Source organism: Labrus bergylta, chromosome 10 (genome assembly GCF_963930695.1).
Source record: "Labrus bergylta chromosome 10, fLabBer1.1, whole genome shotgun sequence".
NCBI classification, from domain to species: Eukaryota; Metazoa; Chordata; class Actinopteri; order Labriformes; family Labridae; genus Labrus; species Labrus bergylta.
The window spans coordinates 9,431,225-9,452,021 of record NC_089204.1 but is presented as its reverse complement, the minus strand read 5'-3'; the positions used below and the strand labels follow the sequence as shown (position 1 = coordinate 9,452,021).

The following is a 20,797-nucleotide window of genomic DNA, read 5'->3' as shown; positions in this document are numbered from 1 at the left end:
GTTTTTCTAGCCTTGGTCAGTGCTGCTCAAATCCCAGAATAAGCACCAAGAAATGTAAGAGGAGTGGCTAAACGAAGAGCTCATGGGCATGGCGTTTGACAGGATTTTATTGAATGTGCAAAAAATTGTTGCTCCATTCAATAAATATGCTGTAAATTGTGTCTTCTTGAATCGAAGAAGAGAGAGAACATTCAAAACAATAATGAGCATTAGCTATGGTCCCAAGCTGGAGGACCTTTGTTTAAATGAAAAGCAGATGAATACCTGTCTGTTGTGAAGCTGTCTGTCCACATAGACCTGGCCCTCTGTGATGTATCCAGTCAGATCAGGAATTGGATGGGTGATGTCTGTAAGAGGCACAAAAGTGTGTAAAAATCACCACATATCCAACAAAGAAAACCTTGTATGTGTGACACATTACAGTAAAATTAACACACACAAATGATGCCTCAGTGAATTGACATTCAGAATTAGGGGGTATGAAGATCTGAGTCACTTTTCAATCCCAGTCCTGATTTGATGGCCTTAATAAATTATGTCAGACGAAAAAAGACAGATTTTCTGTTAGCTTCCCATATTAAAGACCTTTACTCTAAATCAAGAGCCCTTGGAATCACCGGCAGTGTTTAGTAAAAGCCGACACAATCACCTCCCTGCGATGCTGTAATGGGGGACTCCTGTGCGACTACACACGAGTAGGCTCTTCAGATGTGTTTCTATGGTAACTGCAGGCATCAAAAATGTCTCCTTGATACATTTGCGATACCTACTACAGTGATTCAATAATGGTTTTCAGAGAGATTTCAGGATTTTACCACAGAAGATAGAAAAGTGTAATCTGCATGACCACGTAGACATCCAGCAGATACACAAATAGTGAACGCCTAAAATACATATTCTTAATGGGCCTGGATGTGGCAGTTGTGAAGAAGATGTCCTTTTTTTTCAGCTTCAAGCAAAGGGAGGGTCTGTTTGCTGCTCTCACCATCATTGGGCATGGTGAGGATGGGGATCTGGGTGATGGAGCCGTTTCTGCCCTCCACTCGGCCAGCACGTTCATAGATGGTGGCCAGATCAGTGTACATGTAACCAGGGAAGCCTCGACGTCCGGGCACCTCCTCTCGGGCAGCGGACACCTACAGGTGAGTGGGAGGACAACATGAGAGCAGGAAGAAGAAGAAGAAGAAGAAGAAGAAGAAGAGAAGGCTGGCGGACTGAAAGTTTTAACATTACATCTCGTTTTCATCAAATTTAGGAACATTTTACAGCTGGGGGTGGGGGGGGTGGGGGGGGGGTGTTTACTACGTCAAACATGTAAGAAAAAGTAATCCAGCAGACATTGAGCTACATCAGGACTCTTTAGGAATGCTTAAATCAGATAATAAGCCTATAAATGCCCCAACTTTGTCACTAGGCAGTTGCTATCTTTCTCTGTTAGCTGTTTGCTGCTGGACAGTAGTGTACAGTGAGATCATCAGAGCTTTTAACAGAAAGCAGCTGCTTGATCCCACAGGTGGAAAAGACAAAATAAATAAATAAACATAAGATTTGCTAAAAACACAACAAGATGCCCTGAAGAGCTTAGGAGGACTGCTGTTAGTCACCGACGACGGTTTGTAAAAACCCATAGAAAACATATGAATACATCTTCTCAGCATTAGCCATGCCACCAAGTGAAGGAAGAGAGATGACCCCGCCCACTCAGCAACACAGATAGTAGATCCAGTACAAATCAAGGAAAACCAACAGAATTTCCAAATCGTAGAAGAAGAAAAAAAAAAAATACTACAAAGGTAGAAACCAAATCAATGTTGGCCTCCATATCTGAATTTATATCAGTCGTAGAGATGGCTACAATTGGTCGTAATACTATGGGAGGGGTGGGGGTGGAGGAGGGAGGAGGGAAGCAGTGCTCTGAAGGTCACATACTTTAAATGTACCACTGCCATCATTAATAACATATGTGCTAGACTTAATTTGTTCATAAAGATTAAAACAAACACAACTATTACGTCACAAAGGTTAATGGTCTCAGATCCATCTTTTGGGTTAAGATGTTGCTGCAGATAACTTTTCTCCATCACAACTAAGACTAAATCTTAAGGTACAGTAATCTTTCTTGAAAACAAGAAAAAGTGTTGGAAGGTCATGTATCTGCAGTATCTTTTAATAGAGGCAGTAGCTGGTTGGAAATGTGTTTTTTTTTCCTTTTCTGGCACTAAAAAAAATGACCAAAAGCAATTCTTTGTTCCTGAAGTCAAGTGACTTCTGAACAAGAGAGGGAAAGAATGCATCCCATTCATCTTAAGGTGCAAAGGTTGATGGGCAAGTTAAGCACTTATCAACTGTGGATTCAAGTCAAACTCAACCTCCGCACACATGAATAGGCGCAGAAGTTAAATGACGACTTCCTCCTGACTCTGTGTGTTCTGAAACACCCATCAAGCTGTCTGAGTCTCTGCTGACTATTGTTGCAGAGTGTATGGGCCAAGGTTGGGCACAGCACATACAAGAAAGGTAATCTCATATGCACATGCGCCATTAAAACCCTGCATTGTGCTGCTGGCGAAGTGAGACAGCAAACTGTACAACATTAAAGGATTATTATAGACACACAACAGAGAGAGTCAAGAGAGCCCGACTCCTCAGCACAAGAAGAAAAGAGGGCAGGGAGAAGGGGGGGGCATGAATAGGACCATTTCCTACAAGAGTGAAGGACATATCTTCTCTTTCAGCAAAGAAAACGTGAAATTACTGAAGCTATCACCTTTGTGCTAATACTGCACACAATTAACATCGGTTTGTTATGTTGACAATGCCTTGCAGGTGCTTCAACTGATGTGAGCGGGGGTTATATTATGGCATAAGCATGAAGTAACCCTCTAAATCTCTTTAAGGTTCAGATGACCATAAAAAGATAATAAAAATAACAAATATACGTACACTGACTGTCCTGCTGAGTGTGGATACATCAATGGTTTCTGGGCTTAGGGCCACAGCTGAGAGACGAGCCTGATCCATATTAGAATTTTGATACAGATGAATAATGCCGATTTTAGAGGCCTACTAGGGGTGTGGGGTAAACCGGTATCATTACCAGCACTGGTATAACGATCTGCTATGACATGGACTTTTTGCAATACCAACACCAGCAGTTTAAATACACACATTTGGTTGTAGTGCAAGAGGCAACACTGATTGCTCAACCTATCAGCTACAGTGGTGGGTAAATAAATGTTTGTTATATTTATGTTTGGGACAGACAACAGCTCAGACTGAGTCTCCCGGTCTTTGTTTTTTCCTAGGTGTGCAGCATTATTACCATGGCGATATACCCCAGTTGACAAGTGATCGACCTTTGTGGGACTGAAAACTCAGGGTTAACCCTGAAGTTACTTCGCTAACCCCAAATCCTTCTTCGTAGTACAGGCTCCAGGTGTCACAATGAAAGTGAATTGTGGCACAGCCATCAGGTAAACAAGCATTATCTCCTCTCCATTGCGTGGGAGTGCTCGCTCGCAGCACCTCTCTTTCGGTCTGTCTTGGGCTTTGATTTTGGCTATGTGCTGTAATGGCTTAACTCTGTGTTTCCTGAGCCCAGTGCAGCATGGATTTTTATCTCCATTACAATGACACTACCTGCTGAATGTGTGTATAAGCTGATGACTCGCTTGTCCTTAGTTCAAGATGATGAAAAGACGTGGTCTGTGGCTATGATGAAATCATCGGAGCGGCTTTAATTGCTGTAACTCTCGACAGTGTCAGCTTAAATCTGGGTTCACTGAAGCTTTGTCAATGCTCACTTAATTTAATGATAAACTATTTTTTTTCTGACGAATCCTTTACAGTAAAAGTCCCCTCCTATTATGTTGCTGGAACACTTTTATTATGAAAGGAGATTTGGTGTCTTCAGCAACAGTTTAACGCAACTCTGCATGAGAGAAACGAAGCTTAAAGCCACACAGATCGAGATAAAACTTCCATCATACCACTGAAAACACTGACACTGGTCTAATGAACAGAGTACTGTGTGTGGCATCTCAGGCTTGTTAGAGGGGGAGAAAGGGGGTCGTATTGTCTGAATATATATGCAAGATCCCTTTAAATAATGTAATGCTGTGCTATGATATTGTTACCACAAAAAGGAACAAAAATACAGTGATATGAATCTCAGGTCATATCGCCCTCCATTACGGTCTTTTTTTTTTCAATAACTTGTGTATCATTTATGTTGAGAATACATAACACACATATTACTTGCTTTAAATGAAGCAATTCAACTAATATGTCCAAGACCGGACATCTGCAGTCGTACCTCTCGCAGAGCCTCAGCGTAGGAGCTCATGTCAGTCAGGATGACCAGGACGTGCTTCTCACACTGGTAGGCCAGATACTCTGCTGAGGTCAGCGCCAGGCGGGGGGTGATGATACGCTCGATGCTGATTGGTCACAGAGAGAAACAGTACTGTAAGTGTTCACAAAACTTGAGGTCAGAATTTTACTCTAAAGGTTGAGGTTGAGGTGGAGGCTTGAAGGTTGTAAAAAAGAACACTGTGTGTACAGTACATCACTTTCATTAATGACTAAGTAAAATACTTGAGAGACAAAATCAGGAGTGGCTACTACAGTTGCTTTCACTTCATCCTATTTCAAATATATCTTACGTGGGGTCATTGGCCAGGTTCAGGAAGAGGCAGACGTTGTCCATTGAGCCGTTCTCTTCAAAGTCAGACTTGAAGAAGCGAGCAGTTTCCATGTTGACCTTAAAACAAATAATAGAATTTATAGTTAACAACATAAATCTCTTATACAAGACATAAACCTGTAAATATGTTTCCCTGACTAGGTGCATATCTTTAAAGAAATGGAGTAAACCAATGACTGAGAGGCTGGAACCAGGGGATATCTGGCATTTTTGTTTGAAACAAAAATTAGAGAAAACTTTAAATAATGTTTTTTTTTTAATCATTCAACACTTTACTTGTGTTGTCACATGTCTCAGAATGTTTTTTTTTACATCATAGTTTGATCAAAATCATAATTCAAATTTGGTTGCTGACAAAATATCAACATGTACAGCTTGAGTATAACCCTAAAAAAAAGACAACTGGAATATCTTAATATATCATATTTAGATCAATTGAAAATTGAATCAGGAGCCACTCAGTCAGAGCTCCTATACATAGCGTAAACAACTGCTTGCCGTTTTTCTTTTTTACCATTAAACAGAAGCATTGCTTTAACGGTTTGTCCTTTTTAAAATACATGTATAGACTGGTATAAATCCCTATTCACAGCACTTTTCCACTCTCCTGCTAAAAAACTGACCACAGTCAGATGTGAATTGGAGATGTGGGAGAGGGAAGGATTAGCATATAGCAAGAGTGTGTGTGTGTGTGTGTGTGTGTGTGTGTGTGTGTGTGTGTGTGTGTGTGTGTGTGTGTGTGTGTGTGTGTGTGTGTGTGTGTGTGTGTGTGTATGGTAGAGGTCATCCTGTCCCAATCGGGGCATTACAGCAAACAGGAGGAGCAGCTGAGGAGGAGAGAACTTGATACTGCGTGGCTGACAGCTCTAAAGGGGCCTGTTGAATTAGTAACCTGTCTACATGGCTGGGGGATATGCTCAGAGGTGCAGAAGTAACAAGAGGGACTTAAAGGTTAAATCACCTCACACCTGGTGAATAAAAGACAGAAAGCTGTGCAGGAAAGAGGGGACAGGGTGTCAAGTCAGGGTTAAGAGGGGGGATTAGAGTCACAGATGGGGAGGAGTGGGAGGGCTGGTTGAACAAGTGTCTGCTAAATGCTGCAATTTGTCTACTTACTCCCATGGCTGCGAAGACAATGGCAAAGTTCTCAGCACTGTAGTCCATCACATCCTTGGACTTCTGCACCAGGCCAGCCTGGCGACAGATCTGGGCAGCAATCTGGGAGAAAAAACACAGTAAGAATCAGACAAGCAGGAGGACATAAAGACTAGTGTCTAACGTAAGTATAGAATACATAACCTCTACTTATATAGACGGGTAGACAGGTTTCATTTTCATTTAAATCGGATTCCATTTGTAGTCTAACTTTCCCCAAGTAAAATCAAGGGTTACACACTACAAAAGAAAACTTCTAGCTGATGTTTTCACACTCATCAAAAAAAAAACAGGAATAAGCAATCACAGTTCCTAAAGCTTATTTTTGTTTTTGCGGGACTCAACTTCTATGATTTATGTTATTTCTACTAAAAAACAACAATACCCAACTGCACCAGTGGACAGCACTGGGCTTGGGGTCAATCCACCATTTACCAGGTGTATTCTCATTATGTGCCATACATTGACCTGGTCATTTCTCAGACTTGGGAGTGATTTAAAAAAATATTTTTTATAAAGTCCAATGGAAGGTTTCTATGAAGGAGCCTCTGGATTATGATTCTCCTACATGTATGAAATGTTGTATGCATGTCATGATCTACAAAAAAGCCTGAAGGAGCCATACACAAACACCCTGATGTTACACAGCTTTGATTTCATTTGATTCGCTATTACTTCATTGTCAGCCATGGTCTGAATTCTTTCTTGCATCACCGTGGCTCCATTTGAAACATACATACAACAAACAAAGATACAAACATTTGACACAACATCCTAAAATCAAACAAATATTTAGTCTGACATTATTAAAACATAGGACCCTGTATCTCCAGTTTAATGGTAATAGTTCTGATTCTGTGTTCAGAGCGTGGTCAGGATCAGAGGCGAAGCTGTTAGCCAGCCTTAACATGTTTTTATTGTAGGCTGAAACATGAAGTCTCTGCACAATGTTTGATCAGATATTTAACTGTTGGAGCAGTAGACCGGAGCTTGTTTTTTTTCATAAAAAATGACATGCCATTTCAATGTTTCTTAAAGTATTCAGTTTAAAGGCTTCATACTGAAAATTGTACTCGCCCTGTGTTCTTTAAATAATTTGTTACACAACAAATCACAACCAATTTCTTAACTGAAACTGATTAATTGGGCAGAGTGAAGAGTCTTTGTGATAATTTGTGGAATGAAAGAGGAATTTCACGCTCATCACATTATGTCATGGCCGCTGTGTTGATCGAGCCTGACCTCTCCATGCACCCCGGGTTCAGGCACCTGGCCCATAGAGGAAACCACCCCATGAGTGACCTCTGTGACATGCGCTTAATGAAACAACAAGCAAACTTTTCACACCATCTGATGGCACGACAAGCGGCACATCATTAGGCTGACAACACAAGCCACATTTGTTTGGCCTGTTCTACGGGGGAAACCCAAATGATAAATGCTTTTTCAAAGTGCGGATGGGATTTGGAGTTGACTGCTGTATTTGTAAGAATTATGATGCTCATAGTTTATTATTCCATAATTTTTTTGATCATTCCTCAAGTTGCCCTTTGTGTGTTTGATGTTAATCAAAGCTAAAAGGCTAATAAGGGCTGCATAAAGTAATTTAAGCGGTCAATAATTTAAATCAACCCAGACAAATATGAATTACTGGCTCCTTTATTTCATCAGCACTTGTAGAATTTCAAAATCACAATATTCATAGTTAATGTTAGACTCAAAACTTGTATTCTTTACAAGTAATGAAAAATTAGCCCAATAATATACAGTATATATATTTAGTAAATAATTAGCATAGCATAAAAGTTCAATCAAAGCTACATTAGCAATGATAGTATTTTATATTATAATTCTTACAGATATTAACAATGACTCAACTATTAATAATGATATTGTTTCAGTTACATAGTCACTGGGTCCACAGCCCTAGGAATGGAGTTGAATTGTATTGGTGCATCATTATTTACGAAGCATCAATACAATTCAACTCCATTACTGTTGAACTACAGGACGTGGAGGCCTGAACCGTCTGACGCATTCTTGCAGTGCTCAGAGTATAACGCAACAACAAACCCAACTCAGTGTTGCTGATAACTCAAGTTATTCACTTTAACATTTTTTTTAATTATTCCTAAATTCGCAGCGTTTGAGGCCAGATGATGCCAATGCCAGCAGAGTTTTATGTTTACTGGAACTACTTCCATAGGTTTCTATATATCCACGTGTCATATCCACGAGGCATCCTTCGACCAATCAGAATCAAGTATTCACAGAGACCATACTATAAAATGCAATAATTAATAGATTTAACAGTTCCACAATGGCATCCATGTTATTTGAACAATAATGATCATTTGATCTACTTCTGGCTCTCTGTGTTTATATTTCATATTGGGATTGTGTCCTGCTTTAGACAGTAGACATGACACCAGTTCTTAGTGTTATTGGTAGTTACTGGGCTCAGAGGAAAATGGAGTGATGGAGTGACAGCGTTCCCAACAATAATACAATTTGGAAACGAGACAGTCGAAACACTGATTTTTTCTTTCAACTCTTTAATTTGTAGTTAAACAGAAACTTTGATTTATACAAGTTTATTTTTACCTATTTGATTTTTTATTTGGATTTGAGCAACAATGTGTACAATGGTGATACGTGCAGGAATCATTGAAATTCTCCCTGAAGTTAAATCGAACAAACCTGTGTCAAGGTGCTATATTCTTTTGCTGTAATAACTTTAAATAGGGTTATCAAAACATCTTTATCAACATCATCTCAAAATACAAGGAGAAATAAACTGTTATTGATGTCTGACAATGATTCGCCATTGCCAGGCATTAATAGCATTCAATTATGTCACTGAGCATCGGTGTGTTAAAGACTGTAGGAGTAAAGAAGAACACGGGTCAACACTGGTTTCTAAATCCTTTTATAGCTGAAGTGCAACAAGAACAGCAAATGGCTGTCACTCAAGAAACTTCAGTTGTGCTTGAGTACTTCATTAAATTGAATCAATCTATTCTATTTTTCCTAATACATTGGAGTTGTCCAAGTTGACATCATTGATTCAATCTTCCTGAATGAATTAACATTTTATTTGCCTTGGGACTTTTTCCAAAGGCCTCCCACTTAAGCTGAAGTATAATGACAAAGAGCTCCATCGGGCTTGAAATATAACATCCCTTATCTTTAAATATGATCCGATCTTTGTCAGTTTCAATTTACTCTAAGCTACACTAATCATGTGTGTACCACTCAGTTGTCTGTCACTATGATTTAAACAAACTCTTCAGCAAAAGTCAGAGTTCAGTGACTTCTAGTCAAGCACAATGAGTGTGGTTGAAGTTTTGCTTTCTTTACATACCAGGGATTTATTTTTGTGTGCTTTTAATCTTACTCTCAACACTTCATGTCATGGAGTAACAACAATTGGCCTGATGTCATACTGTAAGCTTTACTTCAACTGCTTTTCGACAATATTCATGTAGGACAATTGGGTCTCATTTTGATTGTGACACTTTATTTTTTGTTGTTCGCACATCCAACATGAAGTAGAGGTGCGTAGAACGACAAACTATCACTTGAAAAGAAAAATTCTTGCACACCACTCTTGCTTAGTATCACTAATTTATTAGAAAAAATCACAACGTTTGGGCCCCTCTGAACCTTTGTCTTACATGAATGTTGTCGACATTCATGTAGGACTACTGGGTCTCATTTCAAGTGTGCGGCATGAAAACCACAGTTAAGAAAGCAGAAGTCCAACTGCGAAGCATCCCGTGACTCTGAGGAAAACAGCTGACACATAGGAGTGAACAGACTCATTGATGTTCCACATTTCCATTGTGAGACTGTCCAGGAAATAAATACCAAATTATCCAAAAGCTTTTATATTTAGAGTGTGGCATTCTTGGTTGATTCTTTATTTTTATCTTATTTAAATAAGTCATTGTCTTCCAAACATGGAGGGTAAGTATGTCCTTCGGAAGACATTAACCGCTTAGCTTCAGAAATAAGTAGATGAGTTTAATGCTAGTTTGCTTTTTGCTTAAGAAATCATTTTAAACTGAATATGAGATAAGATTTAATTTAGATTTAAATAAGTAAATACACAAGGATGGTTGATTTACTTTGTGAATAATTCAGCAGTTTTTCACATGTTTTGTAACTGTACTGATTAGTCTCAAATACTGTTATTGGATACATGAAGGTCACTGTCTCCTGTGGCAAAGTGACATTTTGATTTGATACCAACGTATATACAAACTACAAGGTTTGTGATTAATGCAGAAGAACCAGAAATAGGCTTTGTTCCAGTAGTCATAAATCGATACCATGAAAGAATTGAATATGGCTCTGATAACATTAATTGGGTTGGTGGTCTTACCTCATTGTGGGGAAGACCAGCAGCAGAGAAAATGGGGATCTTCTGTCCTCTGGCAATGCTGTTCATGCCATCGATGGCTGAGATGCCAGTCTGGATCATCTCCTCGGGGTAGATACGGCACTGAGGATTGATGGGCTGACCTGGAAAACACAAACATGTTTAAACATCAAGACAAACATTGGCTCATCTCCATGTTCATGTCAAACAAGTGGTAGATTAAGGAAAGGAAACCTCAAGGACGATGATGCAATAGATAATAAATTATTCAATACAATAGCTATGTTTGCCACAGCGTGTCTTGTTTCATGAACAATGCCTTAGTTACTATTAGAGCTTTCACACTTGCAGAAAACTCCTGAAAAGCTTCTGATATTCTTAGGAGGAGCTGTGTGTGTGAACGCAGCAGCTCAGCTCCAACTCAGCTCAAGCCAGTGGGAGGGGGATATGACGTTTACATCCTGTGAGCGGTGCATAGGCTGTATGCACGGGACCCCTACGTTCTCTGTACGTAATTAAACTGCATTTTGTTTTCTGTTCTCCTGTGTGTTCTTTTCCACTCTTGTTGATATTGTTATTCTGTCCCACTACACACAGCATTGATATAAAGGCTAATCTTTTTAGCGGTAGACCAGTTTAGCCTACCGCTGAGAGGTGACCCTGAAAGATTTTCCATTAAGAATCTGTTTTTACCTCCTCGGGAAGATTCATGGAATAACTATAACTATTCTGCATTTAAAGAAAGTGTGTAAAAGAGTACATCGTGGGCCAAAGAGGAACGTATTACATTTAAGACCAGATCAGGATCCAAACAAAACCAGAGAACATATTGTAACATCTGTCTCCACTTATTAGATTTAACTCACAGCTTTAAATTGCTTTCTTGTGAACAGTAAGTTATTCATACATTGTTGTTTTAAACAGACCGACCATACAATGTGAAATATTTTCAAATCAGAAATACAGAAACAGCGAACAGCCAAAAGGATTATGTTACAGCTATGAACAACCATATTTTGACATATCTCTAGCAGTGTTAAAAATATAGCAGACAAGGATGTGCATCCAGCAGATATCAGTATCATAGAAGGCTGGTCAAGTGGGAGGACAACATTATTGTTTTGGTTTTTATTTTCATTTTGTTTAAAAACCAGCTAAGGTTAATGTAAATGAGTAAAACTGCACATCTTTAACCGACAGGTTGTGTTTGATCTCTATTGACGTGCTCTTCTGAAGTAGCATTCTTGTGAAGCACAGGCTTGGAAACGTTGACACCATATTGTAGAGCACAAATAAGTAAGGTTGTACCCATGATGTCCAGGTAGTCCTCAGCCAGCACACTGGGTCCACGGTCGATTGGTTTGCCTGAGCCGTTGAACACACGCCCTGAAAGAGAAGGATGTTCTCTATTGAGCCAAGAAGAATTCAGGTCTGTCATCTGATAAATAACCATTTTTTTTATCTGGAAGTGGAATTCAAAAGATAATTACGAGGAAACAAGGATAGAAAAAATCCATTAGATGAGACTTCCAGCCACATCTGATCTATTCTGTTTTGAGTCAGACTCTAAACAACAAAGAGTGGCTCTAATGGCTCTTGTCGAGACTCCAAGTAACAAGTAGAAGTAATTATAAATTCATGGACATGATTAATGATACTTCAAAAACAAAAGCAGCTTTACTTTCTATTGCCGTCCAAATATATGTTACCTTATGCTGTACTGAGATAATCATACTGATTGAGACAGTCAGAGAATAAGCTTTGATTCAGTGTTGATATGCTTTTAAGAAGTGAAATAAGCAAATTGAAAGGCTGCATCCTTTCAATTTAAAAAGCACATTTTCTTGTTCTGGTTTATAAATAAAGACCAGATCTGTGCACAAATGGCAGGATTATGGCTTTATTTGGTGGAGTGTTATCACCAAGTCTGGATGAGATAGGAGTGATTTAAAGGCTGATCATACCCAGCATGTCCTCTGACACTGGGGTACGCAGGATATCACCAGTGAACTCGCAGGCTGTCTTCTTAGCGTCGATACCTGAAGTTCCCTCAAACACCTGAGCAAACACAGACATGATAACCCATTAACATATACGAGCCTCAAGACAATGTAGCCATGCCGTGGTTAGCTAAAGGGCTAGTTCACAGCTGGCACCTGGATGTCCGTACATGCATGATAACGTGCTTACTATGGTAATGCTAGCATATTCATGCATCATAATGGTATTAACCGTTAGCTCATTACCACACAGAGTACAATAGAGGATGATAGGCATGTAATCAGTTCTGCAGGTATTTGGTCATTAGTACAGAATGGACAAACTGAATATTTGACCTAATGATGCAAATAGATGAGAGGTCAGCAGAACAAAATGATTATAATCCATCCTCATGAATGCATACTTTATATTTCTGCATATAGATAAATAGAAATACTATCAGAATTATGATTGACCAAAGGGTTGGATGGTTGAAGTGGACTGACCAACAGATAATGATTAACCCCAAAAATTAAGTAGCGAACAAAGAAACAGTATCACATCGTAAAAGGTAGCTTTGACCTGCCTTTCTAAAAGTGTGTAAAGCTACATCCTGCCAAACCATACCATCAGGAAGAAAACCATTTCCAATAAGTTAAGAGGTTGTGAAAAATGTAAATAAGAAAAAGAGTGTGATGATTTTCCGACATTAAAACCGCATATTTAATTGGAAACAGTGAAAACATCTCAAATGTTGAAACTGAGAAAGTTCATTGTCTTTGGAAAAGTTACACAGAAAGCCCATTTTTCATTTGATGCCAGAAACATGTTTCAAGAAAGTTGGGACAGGGCCATGTGTATCTCTCTGTTGCATCATCTCTTCATTTCACATTTCTCAAGTTAGTGTTTGGGAACTGGGAAGAACAATTTACCTTACTTTTAAAGAGGAATGTTTAAACATTATTTCTTGATGTGGGATTTCAGTTGTTTAATGGTTCAGGGTCTCCTTTGTCCTTTTTTATCATAATGCTCCAAAGATTTTTAATGGACAACCAATGGTGACTGAAGGCAGCTGAACTAGTTTCTCACAGAGCCATGCTATATGTCCAGAGTGTTGTTAGTCTTGCTGAAATAGACATGGTGACTTTACAAATGTGCAAGGTTCTCATGCCATGTGCACTAATGCACCCCCATACTATCATAGGTGCTAAGTTTTCAACTTTGCACAAATAACGAGCTGGATGGTCCCTCTCCTCTATGCCCAGAGATGTATCATCAGGTCTTTTCTTTTGGCATTTCACATTTTTTTCTCGTCTTTTTTGCCACTGTCCCAACGTTTTTTAAACATGTTGCTGGCATCGAAATTCAAAATTGGCAAATTATTTTTCAAAGACAATCAAATTTAACAGTTTCAACTTAGTACCTGATGTCTGTGTTATTTAAAATGAAATATAATGTTGTATTCTTACAAATAATTCTTTAACGTTTAAAAGAGAAAAACATATTACATACAAATTCTTCTGAAAAAACAACACTCATGTTTATCAGCGGGACTGCAGTGGGTGCTATATGTTCAGCGTTGATTCCGTAACTCACCTGAACGACTGCCTTGCTTCCAATCACCTCCAGGACTTGCCCGCTCCTCTTGGTGCCATCTGGCAGGGTCAGGTGAACAATCTCAGCGTACCTGGGGAACTAAATATTTCACACATATTTCACTACAGCTGCCTGAAAACTACAGTCAAAGATTTACTACAAGGACACATCTGAAGATATAAGGGGTGCTTCAAATTGGAAAACATTTCATTCATAGTCTGTTGAGTGATAAATGTCGCAGCAGAGACCGCATTAATACATAATAAAATTGATTTCACAATATGTAAACATCAATAACAATGCAGTATGAAGGACTCCTATGTTGATGTAAATTAAAAATGGAACATTATGGCAGCCTCACCTTGACATTATCCAGGATCACAAGGGGTCCATTAACACCTGACACCGTAGAGTAGGCTGAAAAAGAAGACAGTGATAAGGTTTATTCTTTCCATCTTTCAGACAGGAAAATAACACAGCTGCATATGTAAATGGGAACATTTACATTTGTCCCTGAAGACAAATTCAATAGAAATGTGCTTCTTTATCTGTGCTTAAAGCTCGTTCATCTCAATCACATGAATAGGTCAGCTCTTGGCAAATGATGAATCTTCACAGCACAATATTCACAGACTGTATGACACAAATCACCAAGGATTTCAGTGTTGCCATCTTTATAGAGAGAGGGATGTTGATATGGATTATTTCTCATATCTTGTAGTAATTTAAGATGCATACTTGTCAGTGATAGAGATGTGGGTTCAATTTGTGTGAAAATGCTAGTAATAGCTCAGATCATATGGAAGAACACTAACAACAAACACAAAATGAAGGATATCTTGAACAACACAGATTTGTTCACTTGACTGTGTTAGCAGTGCAGTGTCATCTCTATGAACACACAGCGTCATGTGAATGCAGACTCTGAAGGTCAGCAACAAGTTTCATTGTGTTGAACGCGCGTTCTAGTTTCGCTTGTTGTCCAAGTCATATCAAACAACCATGTTTGAGCTGGTTTTGTTTGTACACAGAAAGTTAATACACAAGTTTACAAGAGGCCAAAGCATTATCTGGAATGAAATCCAGAAAACTCAATGGCTGTAACAGACACCAACTTGATCGTGTCATATGTCTTTAGGCATAAAATATCTGGTGTCAAAAAATATCTGATCAAAAAGGTAGGGTTAATAAATGCTTAGCTACTTTCAGATTGCCTGTAAAACAAAGACCTGCCATACTGGATTATTGGAATAATATATCTGACTCAGTGGGAGACATCTGATCCTCAGATGACCATTGGAGAAAATAGAACAAATCTAGTATGTTCCTTCCTGTCGATAATGGCGCCAATTTATGTTGAGATTGCAAGAACCCCGCCCCACACACACACACACCATCCTGCTGTACATCTTCAGAATTGAGGGGGTAAAATGCAAAGCTGGGGGACTGAAGGTGGCGGCATTGTTTCCAATGGGGTTTTCTATCCGTCTGGTGTTCCTCTTTATGAGCGAACCGTCAATCTTGTGGCTGATATCAAAGGCACAAGGAAATTAGAGCAGACTGGTAGGACTATAAAGCACTAAAGCTTAGCGGGGTGCACCCCCTATGCCACTAATTAGGCAGAGGCCAACAAAATAACCTGTCAATGCGCTGTAGTATTGCAGCCATTTCCCCCACACACACCTGCATTTCACTCTCTATTAGCCAGACAGGCCTGGTATGTGTAACTGTGGGTTTTTTGAGGGTGCAGTGGGAGATTGTGGTGGGACGGTGGGGCAGAGACTATTGAGAGAGCAAGAGAAAAGATGGCTCAAGTGTGATGATAAAAACCAAGGGCACCAAAAGATACAAAAAAAAACATTTTCCTCTCCAAAATAAAGAGTTTTACTCTAAATATCCTTTATCTCACGTCCTTCCAGAGGGCCCAGGTTCAGCTGAATGATTCAAGCTCTCACACATTTTTCTGCTTGTTCTACAAAACCTTGCACTGAGCTGGGCTGGCTGAAGGCGGGTGGGTAGGGTACTACCAAATTTAACAACCTTTGCTTCCCTCAAATAATCTGTCCAAATCTGTCCATATTCACATCCTCTTTAAACTTAAACTGACTCTCAATATACTTTGCTATTCTTATGCATGGTCTGTAAAATCACACCGTAAATACACTGGTGAGCATGATTCAATTAGAACCTCAATATTTTGATATGGCTAAGGCCCATGCAATCTCAAGAATCCGCATTTGACCACCCTTGGCTAGTTTAAAATAAAAAGTAATGAATAGTTATGCCATTGATGAACTCATCAATGACACTTGTAACATATGTTGCTAAATTAAAGAATGTCATGAGATCAATTATACATTACCACTGACCAGATTTCTGAATAAAAATGTTCAGTCGGATACAAGAACTTCAATATTATCATGAAACTTTGATACAAACAAACTACTTAAAGCGCTTTTACACTGCATGTCACACCTACCCATTCACACACTGATGGCAGTGGTGCGTAAAGTCAGAATTAACTAATTCCAGTCATACACCGCCGGTGAAGCAGCGGGAGCAATTTGGGGTTAAGAGTCTTGCCCAAGGACACATCGGACATGTTGCTCCAGGAGCTGGGGATCAAACCCTCGACCTTCCAGTTGAAAGACGATGAATCTACCAAATGAGCCACAGCCACCCCTGTGATTTTTATCAAAATATAAAATATATATTCCGTAAAAAGTACCCTGTTACAATACATATAACAAAATACACTTACCGACACAAAACACAAATCAGGCAGTTCATCTGTTTTGCTAGTGAAGATTAGAGTTTAGCCTGAAACTGCTCCAGGAATTAAGGATTACCATCATTATCAAGATTGACAAATTTATACTCAAACCTCAGACAGCTCCCCTTACCACCAAACACACCCTGTATAAAATGTATCCTTTCATAATATTCCATCAAATTTTCACAACATTATGTGTCTTAAAGCCAGCCCCCCCCCCCCCCCCCCCCCTTCAAAAACGGCAGACTGTCATTGATGGCCCTGTTAATATAAAAAGGATGTAACGGCTACACTTAGCCTACAAATTGCCCACATGTCCTAAAAGAGATACATATGGCTATTAACTGAAGGGTGATGATAATAATCATAATGATGATGCCGGGTAAATTGGGCAACATAATTATACAGGAACCACTTAGAAATCCATAAGTCGTCTGCATCTTACTTGTGGATATCTGGTAGCAGTAAAAAAAAAAGAGGAGCAAAATTCAAGAAATGTAAAGTAACATTACGTCCCCTCATTAACTGTGACTGTCAAGCTATATTTGATTAACACATCATTACAGAGTCATGCAAACAGAGAATTACACAGAAATTTGAAAATGTCATTGGCAGTTTAATCTATGGCCAAAACAATGAAGCAAAACAGACCAAAATATCTAAAAGTATTGTAATGGATAAGTGGAGGCATCATCTTCATTTTCACCTCAACAATATTGAGCATTAGCGCAAAACTGTGAGACACCAATATGTCACAACTGATGAATCAGCTACCTTCTGAACATTGCACTCGTGCGTTGTTCTTGAAAATCTAATTTCAAAAGCGTTGGTACAGCTTTACAGCTTGAGAAAAACATTGTATTGCATATTTTTTAACCATTATTGACACATTATTGATAGGCTCTTTAAATAAACATTAAAAAAAGTATTGTCCAATAAATGATTATTGGACTTTTTTACATTTTTATCGGCCTTCAAATTCCTGTTATTGTCCGAATTGCCACATCCTAAAAGTCTTTTTTTAGGTTTATTCATAAAGTAAATTGATCAGCTATTTGGTGACACTGAGTTTGAAGAGTTTATATTATTTGAAAAGAGACTTCCAAAAGGATTAAAGGCCCAACCCTGGCCCCATATGGTAGCCCATCATTATGTAAAAGAAAAAGAAAACAGGACAGTTCATACTACCCTCTTATGTATAACTGGGATGATTAAAAAAAGTGGCTTGCTCTCTCATTTCACAAGATAATGATGGCTCAATGGGCTATATGTTCATGAGGTGTGAAGTAGCAACATTTCCCATTAGGTTTGGAAAACTTTCTCCACCCCTCTTTTGCTACTTCAGCTCAAGTGCAGCAATCCCCTGGCTTGGCATGCAACGGCAGTGTGGGTCACCCTGCAGCCTGTTCAGCTGCCAGAGCCCTTTGTGTACAAAGATGTTAATTGGTCCTAATCCGCCACTAGAAGCTGTTTTGGTAGCCTGACCTCGCACCCTGAAGGACACCTTGGTGTGAAATACTAAAGAGCCCATTCAAGTGCCAGAGAAAAGAGGCACAGAGCATTCCAACACAATTCAATTTCCCAGCTGAAAGAGGGAGGAACTCAAGGGGAGGAGGGGGCTCCGAGTTGGGATGGAGATTGGGGCGCATCATCGTTCTGACAATAAATGAGCGCTACAAAGCAGTCGCTGCTGTGATGTGCAGCCTCACAATCACGTCTTAGCCTCTACTTCAAGGGATTCCCACAGCCCCACTGGACATGGGAATGCTAATTGCCTCAAACCTACAACCAGCCCTCACCCACAGCACCCCCCACACAGATGCACACACACAGACACAGCCAACATAATGCAACTGCGAGTCAATAAACACACGTTGTAAAATCACTCATAATCCCCAGACACATTATACAGCCTGTGTTTCCTGTCACTCCCCTTTGACAGTTGTTGGTTGAAGGCAGCAGCACACTAGTATCCATGCCACCTTTTCAGCCGGTTAAAGCAGGGAATAGCATGCTGTACAAAACCATTCTGGAATAAAAGGTAAGGGGAGGGAGGACTGTTCCGTTGGCTAAATAGAACTAGGAACAAAGCTGAGTTAACATCTGTGTAAATGAGGAAACTGGAAATTACCTAGCCATTTTCCCTGAACTCATGCTATGGGTTAAAAAGGTCAAATCTGTTATATTGCTGCAGGCATATATAATAATAATAATATACCATTTGACTGATTGATGATGGATTAAAAAAAAAAAAACAGGGGGCAAGCGGACATTTTTCAAAAGGAAAAACATTTATTTTATGTAAATAGTTACCAGTTCACAACCGCTAATGTTGGATTTTCTTTACCATCTCAACAATTCTCTTTTAAATGAAACTGAGGTATCAAATGAGAATCCCACCAAGGTCAGGACAAACAAGAGAAAGAACTTATCCTTTTTCCCTACAGTGATACAGCTATACTAACTATTATTTCTTTCAAAGTTTGAGAGCGCACAATCTGTTCTATTTTCCACATCTTGTATTTTGTGCAGTGAAAAACAAATAACTACTACATTTTAGGATACCCAAAGCAAAAGCAGCAAACACACAAGGATTAAGTTTTAAACTGGCAGAGAGTGCCCTGTGCTTTTATCGTTAGAAAAAAAAGGTGTCTAAAATGAAGTAAAAGAAAAAAATGGATGAAGGCCAAGCTGGATGTTTCATTAAAGAAATGTTTTGACAGACATCTTCATAACAAATAAAAAACTATTCAAGTCATAGAGCCCTTAAGAGCAGCTATCTTCAGACAGGATGACACGCCTCTTTCCATCCAATCTCCCACCTGTGTGTGTTTTGATGTTTCATAAGTCGTGCTGCTGGCTTTCACACTGCTACAAAATGAGTTGAGCTTTTAACCCAGGTACTCCGTCTAAAAGACAACTCAGTAACTCACTGCACTGATTGTGAGGAAATGAAATTAGGCTGGAAGCAGGAGAACATTTGTGAGCAGTGGGACCTTTTTTCTTCAGGGCTTTGAAGCCTGCAGTCGTACAGAGGAGGATAATGCCGTCTATACTGAAAGGCAGTTTTGTTAACATGAGTGTTTCGCTTACAATAGCAAGATGCACAGGCTTTGGTAGAGCAGCAGTCTATGATCATTTGTCAAGTTTTAACATTTTCATGTAAATCAGTTGACCTGCTCACACCACACTGCGTTTTATTATGTTTACTCATTTTGACCAGGGTAAGAGTTATAGGCTTTATTGCATTTACACATCTACTATGCATTTGAATTCACTTTTATAAATTAATTTAAAATATATTATATTGAACTACAAAAGATAGCACTGTGCTTCTGAAAACAAAGGTTTACTCGACTGCCTTGGCTCTTAGACATTTGCCATGGCAAGTATTCATTTGCCGCTTTTTAATATTTATTTTCATTGTAGTGGAGACTAAATGTGTATCGTTATTTGGGCATTTGACTGAAGCAAAGTACAAACTTTGCATGAAGGTGGCTTCCTCAAGCTACACTGAACATTTGCGATCTAGTGTCGAGATGATATTTTAATCAATTGACACCGTGTTCCCCAGCACCAAACTGCAACCAGTAACACCAAACTGTGAGAATATATCAAGGACATACAAGGAAAAGTCAAAAAACTTCTATTAACATTTGATGGATAAAATATTAAAGCATGAACAAAAAAGCATGTAGAAGGTTTAGGCTCTCAGCTGACGGCGTTTCTAGCACTGGAACCAGCTCTTCTATACAAAACCAGCTAAATGTGTTTTCATCGCTCAGCCGTGTCAGCTGCTTTTTGTCGCTGTGCTCACAAGAGTCATGATTATGATTATTACTTTTTCCATAATTCAGCATCCCCACCTTAATGGTTAAACATCATCACCCTTGCAAGTTGGCACCAGAAATACAAGTCGATTAAGCAAAGTACTAATATTTTGGCCTTAAATGCTGGTCAAATGTTAAACTAAAACTGCAATGCATCCACCAGCCACTGGGCGGGGTTGTATCTCTGGTAAATGGACTGTCTTACACGCTCTACTACCCAGATGAACAGATAGCATCTAGTTGGAGCAGCGCTTTGAGCAGCAGTATTTTGATCTTGAAAATTGTGATCAAGTTTTACATTGTTTGTTAGGTTTAAATTGTATATCTACAGGAGCAATGCCTAAGTAATCACATTAAGCCGTGGCATGTGGATT

The 20,797-nt window shown here is 39.2% G+C and overlaps 1 protein-coding gene across 1 annotated transcript in view; it reads right to left on the bottom strand.

Moving 5' to 3' along the window:
* Positions 1-20,797, bottom strand: part of atp6v1ba (ATPase, H+ transporting, lysosomal, V1 subunit B, member a) — a 31,713-nt gene that overhangs the window by 5,820 nt on the left and 5,096 nt on the right. Inside the window, exons 2-11 of the mRNA XM_020626652.2 lie at positions 14,182-14,237; positions 13,821-13,919; positions 12,209-12,302; positions 11,553-11,630; positions 10,248-10,387; positions 5,822-5,923; positions 4,665-4,762; positions 4,316-4,439; positions 986-1,136; positions 265-347 (exon numbers count right to left, since the gene is read on the bottom strand). Coding sequence (XP_020482308.1) covers positions 265-347; positions 986-1,136; positions 4,316-4,439; positions 4,665-4,762; positions 5,822-5,923; positions 10,248-10,387; positions 11,553-11,630; positions 12,209-12,302; positions 13,821-13,919; positions 14,182-14,237 — 1,025 coding nt within the window. The remainder of the gene's footprint in view (positions 1-264; positions 348-985; positions 1,137-4,315; positions 4,440-4,664; positions 4,763-5,821; positions 5,924-10,247; positions 10,388-11,552; positions 11,631-12,208; positions 12,303-13,820; positions 13,920-14,181; positions 14,238-20,797) is intronic.